General features: G+C 42.7%; 1 protein-coding gene and 1 long non-coding RNA gene across 2 annotated transcripts; both read left to right on the forward strand.

The window, feature by feature from the left end:
- Positions 1-5,323: 5,323 nt before the first annotated feature.
- LOC309662947 (myosin heavy chain, skeletal muscle-like) lies at positions 5,324-13,235 on the forward strand (the record flags this gene model as incomplete). The annotated part of the gene is given in 14 exon segments (XM_082466156.1): positions 5,324-5,489; positions 5,492-5,712; positions 6,146-6,272; positions 6,607-6,725; positions 6,851-7,047; positions 8,185-8,368; positions 8,453-8,618; positions 8,714-8,838; positions 9,775-10,083; positions 11,047-11,250; positions 12,226-12,351; positions 12,435-12,605; positions 12,790-12,894; positions 13,209-13,235. Coding segments are annotated over 14 exon segments (2,247 nt in total), but the record flags the coding sequence as incomplete, so codon positions are not given.
- A 141-nt stretch (positions 13,236-13,376) lies between these two features.
- On the forward strand, positions 13,377-14,833 carry LOC309662838. Its single transcript, XR_014265009.1, has 2 exons — positions 13,377-13,550; positions 14,556-14,833. It is a non-coding gene; the product is annotated as an uncharacterized lncRNA (long non-coding RNA).
- The last annotated feature ends 5,814 nt before the right edge of the window (positions 14,834-20,647 follow it).

Here is a 20,647-nt window from a genome sequence, read left to right on the forward strand (position 1 = left end):
AAGATATCCTGTTCTCATGGAATGGAACAATTAATGTTGTTAAAATATCCATGCTACCCAAAGCAGTGGACACAGTGAATGCAATCCCTCCCAAAATTCCATGGTATTTTCCCCCCAAATAGAGCAAATCCTCCTAATATCTGTGGGGAACCACAAAGGACCCCAAATAGCCAAAGAAACCCTGAAAAAAGAGAACGGGCTGGAGGCATCTCCCTCCCTGACGTCACACTCTGCTGAGAAGCTACAGTCACCAAAACAGTGTGGAACTGGCTCAAAACGGGCACAGGGACCAGAGGAACAGGACAGAGAGACCAGAATTCAACCCCCACGGACGGGGTCGGTGAATTTATGACACAGGGACCAAGGACACACCAAGGAGCACGACACTCCCCACCATAAATGGTGCTGGGAAAACTGGACGCCCCATAACTCACGCTGGCTACCCTGCACACAAACCTGAACAAAAACCCAGCTTTCCACGCCAAGCCCTCCCTCGCTCACACGAAGACGGACCCCCTCAACGGTCAGTCGCCCACAGGAAGCTTCTCCCCACTTTTCCTCACCGTCTCTTCACCTTTTCCTCAGGCATCACCTGGGTCCTCAGGAAACCTAGTTCCCTAGTCAGCGTGGACGCAGCCCCACTTTGTCCTGAAGCCGAAACCCCAGCGAGTCCTAAGGAGACGGAGACCGAGCTCCTCTCAGCAGAGACACTGAGCCGGGCGTCCTACCGGAAGGCCTCCGCCTCCGCCCCCGCGCCTGAGGAGGCTCAACTGCTCTCAGCTGACCTCACAATCGAGTTCGCAGGGAAGGAGCATGCGCTGTGGGTCAGAGAGGCGAACTCGGCGCCACCCTGTGGTCAGTGCAGGAAGTGCAGGCCGCGCCTCCCTCACAGGTCACTGGAGGCAGCGTGCCCTACTGACAGGACTGCTGAATCCATTAAACTGGACATTCAAACTAAAATGGAGTCTCTATCCCAAAAGCTTTCTAAAAGTAGTTAAGGAACAATTAATTGGAAACCATTTGGAATGAAGTGAATGGAGATGCAAACTTTACAACTTATACCAAATTCACTCAAAGTTATTCAGAGGCAAATTTTATTGTAGTTTCTAATTTATGTTTGGCTGCGTTGGGTCTTCGTTGCTGCATGTGGGCTTTCTCTAGTTGCGTCGAGCGGGGCTACTCTTCGTTGCGGTGCACGGGCTTCTCATTGCGGTGGCTTCTCTTGTGGGCGAGCATGGGCTCTAGGCGCGCAGGCTTCAGTAGTTGTGCCGCGCAGGCTTGGTTGCTCTGCGGCATGTGGGATCTTCCCGGACCAGGGCTCGAGCCCGTGTCCCCTGCATTGGCAGGCGGACTCTTAACCACTGCGCCACCAGGGAAGTCCCCACAGACAAATTTTAAATACAAAACTATTCAAGGGGCTTCCCTGGTGGCGCAGTGGTTGAGAATCTGCCTGCTAATGCAGGGGACACGGGTTCGAGCCCTGACCTGGGAAGATCCCACATGCCGCGGAGCAACTAGGCCCGTGAGCCACAACTATTGAGCCTGCACGTCTGGAGCCTGTGCTCCGCAACAAGAGAGGCCGCGATAGTGAGAGGCCCGCGCACCGCGATGAAGAGTGGCCCCCGCTTGCCACAACTAGAGAAAGCCTTCACACAGAAACGAAGACCCAACACAGCCAAAAGTAAATTAATTCATTAATCAATTAAACAAAAAAAGCTGTCTCTCAAATTTAACTTCCAGAATATATTCAGGAAAAACGCATACGCCCTTTTTGGCCAACCAAAGAAGCGGGCAATGCAAATCAACACTACAAAGAGGTATCACTTTGAATCAGAAAAAAGGACCATCCTCACAAAGGGTAAAAAACCAGATATGCAGGACAAGGAGAGGAGAAAAGGGAGCCTTGTTATGCTGAAGGGGGGAATGTAAATTGCCAACGGCCACTCTGGAGAAGTGTGCTGTGTTTCCTAAAACATCTAAAAAACAGAGCTACAAAGCATAGGGCGCTTCCACTCATGGGCCTATATGTTGGAAAAACCAAAAATCCACAGGACGCAGGCACCCCGTTTACTGCTGCTATGTTTACAACAGCCTCGACTTGGGTACAACTTAATAGTCCTTGGAAGGAAAAAATGGTGAAAGAAAATTTGGTACTTAAGCACAACGGAATATTACTCAGCCCTGAAATCAATGAAATGAGGCCAGTTGCAGCAACTCAGGGGGACTTATGTTTGGTCATTGAGAGTGAAATAAGTTAGACAGCAAGAGAAACTTATCATAAGATATCACTTATAAAGGGAATCTAAAAATCGCCAACCATGAACTGAATTACAAACCGAACACCATCACACATTTACAAAACACACTGATGGCTGCTTAAGGGGAAAAGTGTGGTGCGGTGATGCATAAACCAGGAGGTTGAAATTGGCACAGATACCGTTCCATACGCCAATAATGTAATCGCCAAGACATACTCATTGTTCAAGGAAGTGGACTCAGCACACTCTATTCACAGAAAAAACATCTATCTGACTACTAGAAACTAGAAAAGAATTTATTGATGTCTCTCTGTAAGTGACTCAGGTGGATGTACAGCACCAAGAAACACAACATTGCAAATCAGCTACACCCCACTATAAAAATTAATTATAAAAAAAGAAAGACAGTGAGAGAGAGAGGAATTCTTACAAAATTCAATCAGGGGCTGTGATGCAACTGGACTGACCACATCTACACTCACAGCTGAATGGGACGTAAGGCTGGACACCCTAACCCTAAACCCTAACCCTAACCCAACCCTAACCCTACCTTAACCCTAACCCTAACCCAACACTAACCCTAACCCTAAACCTAACCCCTAACCCTAACCCAACCCTAAGCCTAACCCTAACCCCTAGCCCTAGCCCTAGCCCTAACCCTGACCCTAACCCCTAACCCTTAACCCCTAACCCCTAACCCTAACCAAGTTCACAAGTAAACTTCTCGCCCACCTGGAGAGAGTGATTTAATTTTAAAGAGTAAAGACACAATCAGCTCAGTAATTGGCCACGGGGATGGAGGGGCCAAGGCTAACCTGAGCTGGAGGAACGTGGGTGCCTGCCTGGACGCTCAGAGGCCAAGGGCTGTTCTGAGACCTGCTTGGACACCCGTGCAGATGGAACAAAGGATCCGTCCAGTCCCAAGAGGGCCCCACCAGCCCTCACGAACGCAACACCAGACTTCCCTGGTGGCGCAGTGGTTAAGAATCCACCTGCCAATGCAGGGGACACGGGTTTGAGCCCTGGTCCGGGAAGATCCCACATGCTGTGGAGCAACTAAGCCCGTGCACCACAACTACTGAGCCTGCGCTCTAGAACCCGCGAGCCACAACTGCTGAAGCCCACGCGCTTAGAGCCTGTGCTCTGCAACAAGAGAAGCCACCGCAATGAGAAGCCCCCACTCGCCGCAACTAGAGAAAGCCTCCGTGCAGCAATGCAGACCCAACACAGCCCCAAATTAATTAATTAATTAATTAATTAAGAAAAAAAAAAAGGCAGCACCTGGGGGCTGGCAGACTGATGCACCAAGTCTTACATCACGTCTACTTAGTATCCTGCATGTCAGGGCCATGCTGGACCTGGGGCTGCCCACACAGAGTGGGGCCTGCATCACCCTTCCCAGGAGGGAGGGTGGAGGGAAACCCTGCATGACCTCTGAGGCCCTAAGAACCCTTGACTAAGGCTGAGCTCAATTTGAAACAGTGGGTGACCAGAGCAGACATTTCATTCATCTATCAATGAGAATCCAGAACTGGAGGAGCAGAAAACAATGGCCTCGCTCAACCTTGACGCTAATCCTGACATGGACCCTAACCCTAAACTCTGATCCTGACCCTAAGCCCTGACCTAACCTTAGCCTAACCCGTACCCTAAACCTGTACCTTACCCTAACCCATGCTCTACCCGCATCCTACCTGTACCCCAATTCTCACCCATACCCTAACACCCACTCTAACACAGAACCCTAACAGCCTGAGACCAAAACCATAAACCTTAACCAATAAGCCAAACCATAACCATAAGCAAACCATAAAATATATTCATTAACCATACCCATAAATAACTCATTAAGCATAAAACTTAAACCATCACAGCAACCATAAACCATACACAGCCCCAACCCTCACACCAGCCCCAGCCCTAATGCTAACCCTCCAAACCACTTACACCAAGCCAAGCCTAATCAGATTATACAAATACATCTTGAAAAAGAAAAGTGGGGAATTCTCTGGTGGCCCAGTGGTTAGGACTCTGTGCTTTCACTGCCAAGGGCTCGGGTTCGATCCCTGACTGGGGAACTAAGATCCCACAAGCTATGGGACGTGGCCAAAATAAATAAATAATTAGAATGAAATAAAACCACTATTTTAAAAAAGATTTTAAAAATAAAGGAAAAAAACAAGAAAACTACCCCAGTACAACTTACAAATATGAATGTAAAAATCTATCACACAATAATAGCAACATGAAACCAACAGAACTTTAAATGGATAATGCCATAAGCAAGTATCTCTACACCAGGAATTTCAGGTTGCTCAACATAGTAAAAGTAAGCAATGTATTCAACCACAATAATGGTGTGAAGTAAAAACACATAACCATATCAATTCATGCAAAAAATCTACAATGAAAATCCAGTGTTATTTCATGAAAAACACTCAAGAAAGCAGGAATAAAAGGAAATTTGTTCAATATGGAAAAGAGTAGTACAAAAAGCCACAGCAAACATCGTGCTCAATGTTAAAGACTGAAAGATTTACTCCTGAAATCAGGAACAAGGCCAGGAAGCTGGCCTTCATCACCGTTACTCAATAGTGTACTGGAAGTTCTACCCAGAATCTTGAGGAAAGAAATAAAAGGCATCCATGGGTGAATGGAAAAATTAAAACCGTTTCTCTTCACAGAACATAGGTCACATCATCTTATATATAAAACTACCTATAATCAGCAAAGAAATTATTTGAGCTAATCAACTAATTAATAAGCAAAGTTATAGAACAACAACTTGATGAGAAACTTAAAAAGTAGGAACTCCAGAAAAAAGATTCTATGCAACATCATCTTTCAATTCGTATGGGTACTAATACGCCTTGTTCTTCTGTCTAAAGGAAAGAATTTGAAATCAGCAATCTGCTAAGCAAAATTGAAGATGAGCAGGCAGTAGAAATTCAACTACAGAAGAAAATCAAAGAGTTGCAGATGAGTCATCTCACCTCCATTTGTTTCTGCACCCAAAAAAACTGAAATTGAGATGAGTTCATGTTAATGTGCTGTGTCACTGCCAGGCCCGCATCGAGGAGCTGGAGGAGGAGATCGAGGCGGAGCGGGCCTTCCGCGCCAAAGCAGAGAAGCAGCGCTCGGACCTCTCCCGGGAGCTGGAGGAGATCAGCGAGCGGCTGGAAGAGGCCGGTGGGGCCACTTCGGCCCAGACTGAGATGAACAAGAAGCGGGAGCCGAGCTCCAGAAAATGCGCAGGGACCTGGAGGAGGCCGCCCTGCAGCACGAGGCCACGGCGGCCACGCTGAGGAAGAAGCACGCGGACAGTGTGGCCGAGCTGGGGGAGCAGATTGACAACATGCAGACGGTCAAGCAGAAGCTGGAGAAGGAGACGAGTGAGCTGAAGATGGAGACTGACGACCTTAGCAGTAATTCAGAGACCATTTCCAAAGCCAAGGTACCCAATACTGTCTTTAAATGAGCATAGTTAATAACCTGTAAGAACCCTCATTGTTCTCTGGCATTAAACACTGGTTTGTAGGCAGTTTATAGCACTGATCTAAAATTTTGTATTCTAATCTATTCCATTTTATTTCATTTTTTTAAAATACTGGATATAATTTGTTAAGATTATTTCCAAATCTACTTTAAGTATCAGTGTCAAGTATCACTGGGATAAATGAATGAGTTCCAACAATGAGCACTTTAGGGAGATTATGCACCCGTCATACTTGAATCCTAGCATGTTCCATAGAGTTGGTGCCATAAGTTTCTACTCACACTTGACATAAATTTATTCACTCTAAAAATATTTTAAGAATCCAGTGGTAACTTTTTTTTTTTTTTCACTGTATTCAATGTCTCATCTTTCACGGGTACATGTGCTGTAGGGAAACCTTGAAAAGATGTGCCGCGCTCTAGAAGATCAAGTGAGTGAACTTAAGACAAAGGAGGAAGAGCAGCAGCGGCTGATCAATGACCTGACGGCTCAGAGAGCACGCCTGCAGACGGAAGCGGGTAGAGATTTCCCTCAGTCCCGCAATTATGTACTAGACAAAAGCAATCCCAGGGGTTCTGAATTAACAGCAATACTCCCATATTAGAGGGGAGTAATCAACTATAGGAATTTGCTGAGCGGGTTAGAAGAAATAAAAAAAAGCAAGAAAGAATCAGCAGACTAGTTTATTTGTTACACTACAATAGCAATGCTGCTTTTTAATCTAGCCAATTCTGTAACAATATTTATAATTAGATAAAGTATATATTTGTCATATACATATAATTATATATACAAACTTTAGGCTTGTTTGTTTATGCCATGAACAAATTCCTTTACTTCGGTAATTCTTAGGTGAATACTCCCGACAATTGGATGAGAAAGATGCTTTGGTCTCTCAGGTTTCAAGGACCAAACAAGCATCTACGCAGCAGACTGAGGAGCTGAAATGTCAGCTAGAGGAAGAAACTAAAGTAAGTTTTACCAAAAGTATTCTCGACTGATCAAATCTAAACATATTCAGTTAGGTTCTCCTTTAAGTGTATAAATTAAATATCACTGAAGAAATGAATTTGTCACTGAACTCATACTTCCACAGGCCAAGAACGCCCTGGCCCACGCCCTGCAGTCCTCCCGCCACGACTGTGACCTGCTGCGGGGACAGTATGAGGAGGAGCAGGAAGCCAAGGCCGAGCTGCAGAGGGTGCTGTCCAAGGCCAACAGCGAGGTGGCCCAGTGGAGAACCAAATACGAGACGGACGCCATCCAGCGCACAGAGGAGCTGGAGGAGGCCAAGTGTGTACTGTGAACTCTAGAGGAGGGACATGACATGGTTTCCCAGCTGCCCAACTCAGCAACTCCCAGAAACAGCTGTGATGATGATGATAACATAACAAAAGCAGAAGCTACCCTAAGTGCCATACTGTGTCAAATACTATCCTATTATTAACTCATTTAGTTTTCATAGCAACATTACATTGCATTATTATTCGTATCCCTGTTTTACAGATGAGGAAATTGAGACTGTGAGAGGTTAACCAACTAACACAAGAGCATATGATTAATAAATAGTACAGCTGGGATTAGAACCAGACATTCTGATTCCAGAGACCACCTTCTTAAGTATTGTAGTACAAAGACAGATCTCTTAAAACTCATGTTGGAGGCCATCTGAACTGTGCATAATGTTCAGGGTTAGTCTGAATAAAGTAAAGCCTTAGTCTGGGTACAGACCAAAGGAGACCTTCAGGTAGATCTTCTAGAGCATTACGGCTAAAGGTTTTTGTGTACCTTAGGCATGTATAGTTGGCACACAATTGGGAGTAAAGAAAGAATGTAGACAATTCAGAAGGAATAAAAAGAAAAACCCTGCCTTTGCTTAGACTACATGAATTATCCTGATTTATTTATCCATTCCTCTCTCAGGTGAGACTGACCAAATATATATTATTAGAAGAAACTGGCTATTTTTCTCTAGGAAGAAAAGTATATAAAATAAAATGTAAAGTCTGAGAAAGCAAAAGAATATGCCCAGTATATCTGTGACCAATAAAATATCTAGTTAGTCTCAAATCCTTTTTGGAATGAGATGAGATATAAATCAATCAATAGAACTGCTCTGGCTAATCATTCTCCATACCATACTCAATCAGAAGCCCTGAAAATCCTGAAATCATATGCTGTAAGATACATACAATGTCAGCTCCAACAATGGCCTCTAACAATTCACAAACAAAAAGGACTTGAGTCCAGTTGTTCACCACTTTGGACCTTTTCACAGTTTAATCCATCTGGAAAGCAGTTCTGGCTACCACAGTTTTGAAAACCATGCTACTTGACATTGTAGAAAAAGGACTATGAAAGGGGGTTGAGGAGTTTAGCACTTGCCCCTGTTCCTGACCTCTCTCCTTAACTGCCTGGCTAACTTTTCAGGAAGAAGCTGGCCCAGCGTCTGCAGGAAGCCGAGGAACACGTAGAAGCCGTGAACGCCAAATGCGCTTCCCTTGAGAAGACCAAGCAGCGGCTCCAGAATGAAGTGGAGGACCTCATGCTTAATGTGGAGCGGTCTAATGCTGCCTGCGCGGCTCTCGATAAGAAGCAAAGGAACTTTGACAAGGTGGCCCAACCTGCTCAAACTCCACCGATGTTTTACTTAGTCTCCCTTTCTCCTTCCATTAGCTGACAGTTTACCGCTTTTCAGGTCCTATCAGAATGGAAACAGAAGTATGAGGAAACCCAGGCTGAACTTGAGGCCTCCCAGAGGGAGTCCCGTTCTCTCAGTACTGAGCTGTTCAAGGTCAAGAATGCCTACGAGGAATCCCTGGAACAACTTGAAATGCTAAAGAGAGAAAATAAGAACTTGCAGCATGAGTGCTCTTGAACTTCCCTACCCTATATGGCCCTGGAAAGACCTTTCCATGTTATATCAGTCTGACCACTTCTCCCTTCTGTTCACCCACAGAGGAGATTTCGGACCTCACTGGGCAGATTGCTGAGGGAGGGAAGCAAATCCATGAACTGGAGAAAATAAAGAAGCAAGTGGAACAAGAGAAATGTGAAATTCAGGCTGCCTTAGAGGAAGCAGAGGTATGTATATTGATGTTGTGGGGGGAAAATCAAAGATAAACATTGGTAGAAACACCACTGTTTTCATTGGGCAATGGTACTATGAGATGGATCCATTATTACAGAGCAGGTGAGAATCTGAACTCATATAACCTTTATGAAGGGCAATTTGGCAATAGTTATCAAAAGTCTTAAAAATGTAATAATATGACCTATCAGTTCTATTTCTAAGAATCTATCCCAAGAAAATTATCCTAAATGTAGGCAAAGCTTACACACAAGATGTCCAATCCAAAAACAAGGTAAAGCAAACTATAGAACATCCATATGATGCAATTTTCTACAGCCATTAAATGTAGTTAATATGGGGAAATATTTATGGTAGAGGATAATTTTTAAAGCAAGACACACATTTGCATATACAATAGAACTTTATCATGTATAAATATATATAAATAGGAAAAAAACTAGAAAAAAATGTACCACATTAAAATTGTGCCTCTAAGTGGAGGCAAAATAGGAAGGTTTTGTTTTTATAAATTACCCCACATTCCACAATGGACACATATTTTGTAATCAAAAATATAGATATGTTTTAAAACTGAGAATTTCTACAACAGGAATCACATGAACATTTTAATTTATAGAACGGGAGAGAATTCCTGTTTACTACACATAAGTTTAATCATATAATTTTTGTTACTACTCATATGAATAATATTTGTATAGCACTTTATACTTTCCAAAGCACCCTTATTACAGAGTTGCCCAATAAAGTCTATGACTGAATAAATTAAAGGATGATTTACCTAGTAGGGTCCTAGAGCTGTTTTATTATACTTTGTAATATTAGACAAACTGATATTAGTAAGAGTTTGGCTCACAAGGGAATACCCTCCAAATATTCATTTTCCATTATTAATTGATTATTAATTAATTGATCACTGTTTTGTTAAGGCACCTCTTGAACATGAAGAGGGAAAGATCCTGCGTATCCAGCTGGAGTTGAACCAAGTCAAGTCTGAAGTTGATAAGAAAATTGCTGAAAAAGATGAGGAAATTGACCAGCTGAAGAGGAACCACCTTAGAGTCGTGGAGACCATGCAGAGCGCACTGGGTGCTGAGATCAGGAGCAGGAATGATGCCCTGAGAGTCAAGAAGAAGATGGAAGGAGATCTGAATGAAATGGAAATCCAGCTGAACCACGCCAACCGCTTGGCAGCAGAGAGCTTGAGGAACTACAGGAACACCCAAGGGATCCTGAAGGTAGATGGGTCCACATTAACAGCCCAGACAAGTCAGGGAAGTGACCCATCTCCCATTCATCACAACACCTTCTTGTTACACCATCCTTTTTTTTTTTCTTTTAACAAATTATACAGTTCATAGTATGGAGGTAGCTAAAAATAAATACACATAGAATATATATTTATTTATTTTTGGCTGCATTGGGTCTTTGTTGCTGCACGCAGGCTTTCTCTAGTTGCGTCGAGCAGGGTCTACTCTTCGTTGCGGTGTGTGGGCTTCTCATTGCGGTGTCTTCTCTTGTCGCGGAGCATGGGCTCTAGAGCGCAGGCTCAGTAGTTGTGGCACACGGGCTTAGTTGCTCCGTGGCATGTGGGATCTTCCCGGACCAGGGCTCGAACCCATGTGTCCTGCATTGGTAGGCAGATTCTTAACCACCGCGCCACCAGGGAAGTCCGAATATATTATTTTTAAAGAAACGTTCTATAAAAGAACAAACAGAAGCCCAGAGATAAGCTATGATATGAGAGAAATTAAAAGACTTTGGCACCAATAGGCCTGAGGTCAAGTCTTAGTTTTGTCACTTACTAGCTGCCTGATTTTAGGCAAGTTATTAGAACCTCTCAGAACCTCTGTTTCTTCTACTAATTAAGAATGAAACTACCCACCTCATAGGGTTACTTGTGAGGATGAAGTGAGAAGACAGATGTCAAGTGCTGGGTACAGCATATGGAAAATGCTCCATAAATTATAGATACTGGTGACTCACACATGAAAAATAACAAGTTGATGGCATAAAACACAACAAGAATCAGTCTCCTGATAATCCTCTCTCACCTAAGCAGGTGACAGCCCCATTTTCATGCTCCTTCAAATGACAGGCCTGTCATTTCCCGTTCCTGGCACCAACCCATTCTTCCAGTTCATCTCCTGGGATGTTCACATCCTCTTCAGAGTGTCTAAGCCTTTTTATTAACTTAACAGGATACCCAGCTCCACGTTGATGATGCTCTCCGGGGCCAAGAGGACCTGAAGGAGCAGCTGGCGATCGTGGAGCGCAGAGCCAACCTGCTGCAGGCCGAGATCGAGGAGCTGCCGGCCACCCTGGAGCAGACGGAGTGGAGCAGGAAGATGGCAGAGCAGGAGCTCCTGGACACCAGCAAGCGCGTCCAGCTCCTGCACACCCAGGTGGGACCCTCACATCAAACAAATGCTGGTGTACTGTAAAGTGACGAATCAGAATTATAATATGGAAGTACTCTATTTTTATAAATATGTGTATATTTAAAAGGATGGGGGAGATGCTTTAAAATATTAATTGCAATTACCTAGAAGTGATGCGATTATAGATGATTTTTTGCTGTGTGTTCTTTTTAAGATTTTCTACCAAAACGGGGCAGGGGTATTACTTTTTTTATTTAAAAAGATTTGACTAGATTATTTTGAAAACCATGGTGTGGAATAAACTTGAATAAAGATATCTGTTGACTCCAAAATCTGAAAATGTTCCGCGTAGCGTTTCCCATCAGGAGCGCTTCAGCGTTCAGCACTGCTATGTTCACAGTCCCTGTGCCTTGCAGGACACTCAGCATCGCTGACCAGCCCGGGCGTTAAATGCAGTAGCACGCCCTAGTTATTCTGACAACCACAAATATCCACCCCCATACATTTCCAAATACCCACTGAGGTGATATTGCTTCCCTTAGAGAACCACTGGGTTGAAATTTTAAGAAAATGTTTCGTAAGAGTAATTCAGTATTCCCCAAGGGAGCAAACCATTCAAGCTAACAGAGAATAGATTCCTTCTAACTGAGAAACTCTCAGTGCCAGGCTCTCACAAAAAGAATCGACTCTTTTCTAATATTTCCAAACTTTTAAGGACAGAACACTAGCGATGTCTGGTTGACATATAATTGAAAGAGCAATTAACTAATATAGACATTCTTGAACCTCCATGTCCTTATGCATAAATCAGATGGACATTGGGGCAGTGGCGGGGCGGGGTAACCAACCTTGCAAATGATTAACATTTTGCACTGAACAAATATTTAAAGTTCAGTGAAATGTTGCCATTAGTCCCCTGCATAAGCCAACGAGTAAGACATTTGTAAAATCCCAAGTGTGCAAACTGCAGGTCTTGTAAATTTCCACTCCTTTTAACAGAACACCAGCCTGATCAACACCAAGAAAAAATTGGAAAATGATGTTTCACAACTCCAGAGTGAAGTGGAAGAAGTAATTCAAGAATCGCGCAATGCAGAAGAGAAGGCCGAGAAGGCCATCACTGACGTGAGCAAATGAGCATTTGTTTAACGACACTGTGTGTTACCTGCCATTACCAGGTTTATTATACTGGTTTATTTACTAATTAGGCGGCCATGATGGCCGAGGAGCTGAAGAAGGAGCAGGACACCAGCGCCCACCTGGAGCGGATGAAGAAGAACCTGGAGCAGACGGTGAAGGACCTGCAGCACCGCTTGGACGAGGCTGAGCAGCTGGCCCTGAAGGGCGGCAAGAAGCACATCCAGAAGCTGGAGGCCAGGGTGGGTCTCTTAATCTCTCTGAATCCGGGAAGTGAAAACGGCACTCCCCCATCCTTCTCTCTTCTTGTATATTGATTCCCATCCTTATCCTGTGGCTGGGGACAGCCACCCAATATCTTCAGTAGGTCCTGAGTTAATTAACATCCCCCAAAACTGACTATATAAGTATCTTTCTTGATTGTAGGTACGTGAGCTTGAAGGAGAGGTTGAAAGTGAGCAGAAACGTAATGCTGAGGCTGTTAAAGGTTTGCGGAAACACAAGAGAAGAGTAAAGGAACTCACCTATCAGGTAAGGGGAAGAGCTTTCTAGAATATCCAGACTTCCTGCACAAAGGGAAATTGAAAACCTGGTGACTATGTGGTACTCACAAATAGCTACATGTTAACTCGATATACATAAGGGGCAAATGACACAATCACCTATCACAGACCCTTTCCTAAGCTAGGAAAATCAGGAAGGCCTTTAGAAAATCGTGTAAGTGAGGAACGAATACAGGTTTCAAAGACAGATAAACTGGTATTAGTCCTAGTTTGGCCTCTTACTTTTTAAACTCGGATAGGTTACCTAACACTCTCAACCTTAATTCATCACCTGTAAAATAGAATAAAAACATCTACTCACCAGAGTAGGGAGGTAAGGATTAGAGACGTGTATAACTCTCCAATATAGTGCCTGCACACAGTGGACATTTAACAAGAGTGGCTATTGTTAATACTATGAAGGAAGCCTCAGAGTTGACCACATTTACCCCAGGCCCGCCTGCCATCATATCAAAGTGATTTACTTCACCACCTGTAGTGGGTTGATTTTGTTGGATTCAATGCAGACCATTTTTTTCAAACTTCCAGACTGAGGAAGACCGCAAGAATGTTCTCAGGCTGCAAGACCTGGTAGATAAATTACAGGCAAAGGTGAAATGATACAAGAGACAAGCTGAGGAGGCTGTAAGTATCTTTAAGCCCTTGAGGGAAGAAGGAAACTTCGTTGGGGGTAGAAAGTATATTAAGAGAATGTGTTAATGAGAAAGAAAGAGACCAAGTAAGAATATGTCATTCTTATTTTAAGAGAGATGATATAAATATGAATTTACCCCCAAATCCTAATTATAGAATAAGACCTCAAGACGAGATATTTTTATTATTAAGCAATTTGTAGGGGTTGGGGGAAAAAAAGAAAATTCCAAATAACCCACCTTACTTGATAGCTGCAAAGAATATGCAGCAGAAAATCTAACACCATGATAAATATTCCTCTCCCTCTAGAAATGCACAAAATCAATTGTTCCCAAAAGCCAAACAGAAATCTTTTACCCCAGCTGACTCCTTCCCTCACTACCACTGTCATCAGCAGGGACTTATCCCTGCACATTCGCTGTAGCAAATTAGGATGTGTTGGAAGATTCTCCAGCTTCACTTTTCCTGGTTGTTCCCCACTCTTCCAGACACAATGTAGTGGGTAAGAGGTAAGAATAGGGAACACGAAAGGGAGAGGCACGAATGGTAGTAAGTGCAACCAACAAAGGGCATACTTTCTTCCTATCCCCATCCCCCCACCCGCAGCGTCTCTGTATACCAGAGTCAAAATATATGGCAAAAACACTTCAACTGGGATTTTCCCAAAGTTAGAATTTGACCTTACATTTACTGTCTAACCTCTGTGAGCGAGCGCACATGGGTCTCTTCCTCCTTTCCACTCAGTCCATACATCATAAATAGACTTCACGTATACATGGGTTTGACATAATGAGCTCGTCTCTTCCATTTCAAAACTATTTCTTCTTTCATTCTTTAGAGTAAAAAATGTAACTGAAGTTACAAGTTCTGTCTGGATTTGAAATCAGATATGACAAACAAACCGTAAGAAGGAAATATCTGAGTTGAGGAAATAATCCTGTTTGTGACAAGTGCAATGAGAACCACAAAGTCTAACTCTCACAACTTTATTCTTAGGAGGAACAATCCAATGCTAATCTTGCCAAATTCCGCAAGCTCCAGCACGAGCTGGAGGAGGCCGAGGAACGGGCTGACATTGCCGGGTCCCAGGTCAACAAGCTGCGGGTGAAGAGCCGGGAGATTCACACACAAGTCAGTGCAGAGCGAACACATCTGCCTGATGCTGCCAAGGGGCTGAAGAAATGCACAAAATGTGCTATTTTGGGTCACTTGCTTTGTGATGTTTTTCTCTTCATGTTGAATAAATAAAAACTACAGTGAACTGATAAACTGAACCAGACTCATTTACTTCCAAAATTACTTATTCTAAAACACAGTTCTCACCTAGCTATTATTATTCTAACATTATATATGGCTTTGTGGAACATTCAATATCTGTACCTCCCTCACCACCCCGCATCCCCTTTCCCATCTCCAGCTCCACCACACACACACACAATTATCTTTTACTGGACTTAATTTTATTAAGTCTCTCTAGATTGTTACAAATTACTAAGGAAACCACTCACTGAGGTTACCCCTTCAGACAGGACACACTCATGCACCCACTCCACAGGTGGTTACTGAGCATCTACTATGCGCCGGGCACTGCTCTCAGTACTATGGGAATAGCAGTAAACAAAGCATAGTTCCCTCCCTCTGGGAACTTATATTCTGCAAGGAAAGAAAGGCAGTCAACAAATAAGAAGCTGTGTCTACTATATTTAAAATAGATAATCAACAAGAACCTACTGTATAGCACAGGGAACTCGGCTCAGTATTCTGTAATAACCTAAACGGGAAAAGAATTTGAAAAAGAATGGATACTTGTATGGGTATAAGTGAATCACTCTGCTGTACACCTGTAACTAACACATCATTGTTAATCAACTATACTCCAACATAAAATTTTTGTGAAAAGATCTACAAAAATATAAGAGGCTGCGTAATGTGTCAGGTAAGTGCTCATGAGAAATAAAAAAAGTAAGAGGGAGGCAGTTAGTACTATGTAGAGAGGAGTCAAGCAAGGCCTCTCTAAGAAAAACACATTTGAGCTGAGACCTGAAGGAAGCAAGAGTATTCCAGGCAGAGGGAACAAAAGAAAATGCAAAGGCCCTGAGGCAGGGGCAGTTTGGCATGTCCCAGGGACAGGAAGGAGGCCAGCAGGGCTAGAGGAGAATGAGCAAGATAGTTACGGCATAAGAGAGGAACCTGGGACCCCAGGGATCATGTAGGGCTTCAGGGCCACCTGAGGACTTTTTTCTTCACTCAGAGTGAGATGGGAAATCTTTGGAGTGTTTTGAGCAGAGGAGTGATATTAACACACATTTTAAAAGAATCACTCTGGGGACTTCCCTGGTGGCGCAGTGGTTGAGAATCTGCCTGCCAATGCAGGGGACACGGGTTCGAGCCCCGGTCCTGGAAGATCCCACATGCTGCGGAGCAACTAAGTCCATGCACCACAACTACTAAGCCTGTGCTCTAGAGCCCGCAAGCCACAACTACTGAGCCCGCATGCTGCAACTACTGAAGCCCTCACACCTAGAGCCCGTGCTCCGCAACAAGAGAAGCCACCGCAATGAGAAGCCTCTGCACTGCAAGGGAGAGTAGCCCCCTCTCGCCGCAACTAGAGAAAGCCCGTGCACAGCAAAGAAGACCCAACACAGCCAAAATGAATAAATAAATAAGTCTTTAAAAAAAAAAAAAAAAAGAATCACTCTGCTGCATTGAGAATACACTGAAGGGGGCAGAGGTCGAAACTGTGAGACCAGTTAGGAGCCTACTGCAAAATAAAAGATAAAAAATGACAGTGGCTTAGACCAGAGAGATAGGCACTGGGAGATGACGAGAAGCAGACGGATTCTAGATGTACTGTGAAGGTAGCCCTAGCGCACATAGGGTTTTCTGACACATTGGATGGATGAGTGGGTGAGAGAGAGAGAGAGAGAGAGAGAGAAAGGACTTATGAAAAGAGGAAGAATAAAACAAGAAAGATTTAGTGCAGTATAAACATGAGGAGTTTGGTATCTAGAAAGAGAGGAAGCAGTAGAACAAAAATGCAATCCTGACAAAAATTGTACTTTATGCACTCCTGTCCCTCTTCCACCTTCTACCATCCACACTCCCTTGTCTCCCAACCCCTATCAGCCTCACTCCTTTACAGTATAAACTGCACAGGCCTCAATCGCAAAAATGTCTAAAATTAATAACAGTTTAAAACAAAAAAATTCAAAATACTCTCCTAAATTAAATTTTGGATCAAAGAGGAAACCAAAAGTAGAATCACAAAAACTTCTAGAAGTAAACATAAGAGTAAATCTTTGTGACCTTGGTTTACACAAAGATTTCTTAGATGCCAACACCAAAAGCACAAGCCATGAGAGAAAAAATTGATAAACTGGATTTCATCAAAATTCAGTTTCTGCACTTTGAAAAACACTGTTAAACAGAATGAAAGGACAAGCCACCGACTGAGAAAAAGTATTTGCAAATTATACCCCTGATAAAGGACTTGTGTCTAGAATACATACAGAAATCTATATCTTCACTAAAAAGAAAACAAATCACCCAATTTTTAAAGAGCCAAAAGATTTAAACAAACATTTCACCAAAGAAGATATACACAGAGCACATGAAAAATGCTCATCATGAATCATTAGGGGACTAATAATTAAAACATAATGAGACATCACAACACACCTATTACAATGACTAAAAGTCCAAGTGTTGGCCAAGAGGTGGAGGTACTGGACCTCTCACACCAGCTAGTGGTCATGTAAAACAGCATAACCATTTTGGAAAATAGTTTGGCAGCCTCTTAAAAAGTTAGGAAATTACCCATTTGTTCCAGTCGTTCCACTTCTAGGTATTTACTCAAGAGAAATGAAAACGTATGTCCACACAAATATTCACAGCATATTTATCTGTAATAGCCCCAAACTGAAAACCACCCAAATGGCCATTAACAGGTGAATGGAGAAACACATTGTGGTAAATCCATATAATGTAATACTACAAAATGATAAAAATAAACTATTGGGCTTCCCTGGTGGCGCAGTGGTTAAGAATCCACCTGCCAATGTAGGGGACACGGGTTCGAGCCCTGGTCCAGGAAGATCCCACATGCCGTGGAGCAACTAAGTCCATGCACCACAACTACTGAGCCTGTGCTCTAGAGCCCGAGAGCCACAACTACTGAAGCCCACGCACCTAGAGCCCGTGCTCCACAACAAGAGAAGCCACCGCAATGAGAAGCCCGCACACTGCAACGAAGAGTAGCCTCCGCTCGCCGCAACCAGAGAAAAGCCCGCCCGCGGCAACGAAGACCCAACGCAGCCAGAAACAATAAATAAATAAAATAATAAATAGTTTAAAAAAAATGATGAAAATAAACTATTAACACACACAAAAACATGGATGGATCTCAAAATAATAATGCTGATGGAAAGTAGCCAGACCAAAAAACTGTAGACTCTATTATTCCATTTATATAAAATTGTAGGGGAAAAAAATGAATCTATAGTGACTGAAAGCTGACTAGTGGTTGCCTAGGGACAGAGAGGCAGGATTTATGGGAGGCACAGAAGGACAGTAGGATGTATTACAAAGGACCAGGAGGAAACTTTGCGGGTGATGGACATGTTCATTATCTTGATTCAGATGATGGTGTCACAGTGTCTACATATGTCGAGACTCTTTAAATATGTACAGTTCGTTATACATCAATTATATCCCCATAAAGCTGTTAAAATTTTTCATTGGGGGAAATACTACAATTATAGTGCTTTGGGAAAATAATAATTAGGATACTGTATGTCCAACTTTAAAGCCAGAGTTATAATTTTTGATAGGAATTACATTAAATCTATTTACCAGTTTGGGGAAAATTAGCTTACTTACTATGTTGATTCTTCCAATTCGTGAATAAAGTATGTTTTTCCATTTATTCAGATCCTCTTCAATTTCTGTCTTCCTTGTTTTACAGTTTCCAGCATACAAGTCCTGTACATGTTTTGTTAGATTTACACCTAAATTCTTCTTTATTTTTCTTTTTGTTTTTAAGTAATTGTAAATTGTATTGTACTTCTTGTTTTTGTTTTTTGTTTTTTGGCTGCATTGGGCCTTTGTTGCTGCACGCAGGCTTTCTCTAGTTGCAGCGAGCGGGGGCTACTCTTCATCGCGATGCGCACGCTTCTCACCGCGGTGGCTTCTCTTGTTGTGAAGCACGGGCTCTAGGCACACGGGCTTCAGTAGTTGTGGCTCTCGGGCTCTAGAGCATAGGCTCAGTTGTTGTGGTGCACGACCTGAGTTGCTCCATGGCATGTGGGATCTTCCCAGACCAGTGATGAAACCTGTGTGCCCTGCATTGGCAGGCAGATTTTTAACCACTGCGTCACCAGGGAAGTCCCTGTATTTCTAATTTTGGTGTCCACATGTTCACTGCTAGCATACAGCCTAAAGAAATACGACTGATTTTTGTATGTTTATGTCATACCCTGAAACCCTACTGAACTCACTTCATAGTTCTGAGTTTGGGGGGAAATTCTTTGGGATTTTCTACATCAACAATCATGTACCTCAGAAAACAACCACTTAAGGTGAATCTAAATTAATTAAAATGAAGTCCAAAATTACACAGTAAATTGTGGGGAAAAAGTCTGATTGGGATTTTATCATAAAAATCAAGCCAGAACTACTGAAATAAATTTAGTTTCTCTTATACGTCACAAGATTTACGTTATAACTGCATCTCTGTTAATTCTTAGAACAAAGAATGAATCAATGTTGGAGTTGGGAGGAAAGGAACATCCTTCTCACAATCTTGTATGATGTGGCACCCTTTACGTTTAACTTTTGCAATGCAATCGTAAAGAATGTCCTTTTTTGCAAAAACTGTATGATGTTCATTGATATTTTAGGGGTCTTCCTAATCCTTTGATCCTAAACTCACTCCCTTGAAGCACTTATTGGATCATCATTGTCCATGTTCAGAATTTTATAATTATTAACTAGTTCAGTGCTGCTGCATCACCCTGGCCAGTGGCTTTGCAAAATTCAAGCAGGTTTCTAATACCACTTTCATCAACTTCATTAAATTCTGAAAATTTTGCAGTATTTGCCATTTTATTTTGCAGTCATGTTGCACTGACTATTGCATATTTACAACACCTGATAATCAGTATGCTCATGTACTAGGGAATAACAAAACTGACACCATATCAGATCTGTTTCTTTTAGTTTAACCTTTGTACTTTGTTTTTGCTACAACTTAATGTTGCCTATAGCCTGAAATATACAGGATAGCCAATTCTCAAGGCTCTGGCCTTTACAGGTGTAACACTTTTCCATTCATAGAGAGATAAAAAGTTGCAGAACAGAGAATAACGTTTGTCTTGTTGGAGGTTTACAGGAACACCGTGACCTGACCTAAGTGGACAGCTACAAGAACAAAGGATTCCGACACCAAGTTTGCAACAGCTAACAACACTCCCTCCCCTTTTAGTATAAAAAAAGCCTGAATTCTACCTCGGGGAAGATGGTTCTAGCCCATCTTACCTGAGGACCCTAGCCCACCATCTTCTCGGTCTGCTGGCTTTCCGAATAAAGTCACTATTCCTTGCCCCAACCACTCGTCTCTCGATTTGTTGACCTGTTGTGCGGCAAGCAATATGAGCTTGGGCTCCGTAACGATCATTAGAGAATACTTATTGTTTTCTTATGCCACATCACTACTGTGGAGACTCTAATAACAGGCATTGTACTACTGCAAACCTTAAAACCTTAAAACAGTCATACCCAGAAAGTCTATTCTATAAATATCGTCAAGATATGCATAAACATATGCACACATATGTTTACAGGAATATTTAAAAGAAAAAAAAATTAGCGCACCCCAAGTGCCCCAAAATAGAAAACTGAGTACAGTCATAGGATGGAACGATATGTAACTATTAAAAATCATGATGTAGAAGAAGAGTTAATATCATGGTAAAATTTCCCATAATCTGTTAAGTTGCAAAGGCAGAATACAAAACCATGCTTACAGGCTGATACCCTAATTGTGTATTTGTTTAAAGCACGTGTTTAAAAAAACAAAACAAAACTGTGTA

The sequence above is a fragment of the Balaenoptera physalus genome (genome assembly GCF_965194825.1).
Source record: "Balaenoptera physalus genome assembly, chromosome: 6".
NCBI lineage: Eukaryota > Metazoa > Chordata > Mammalia > Artiodactyla > Balaenopteridae > Balaenoptera > Balaenoptera physalus.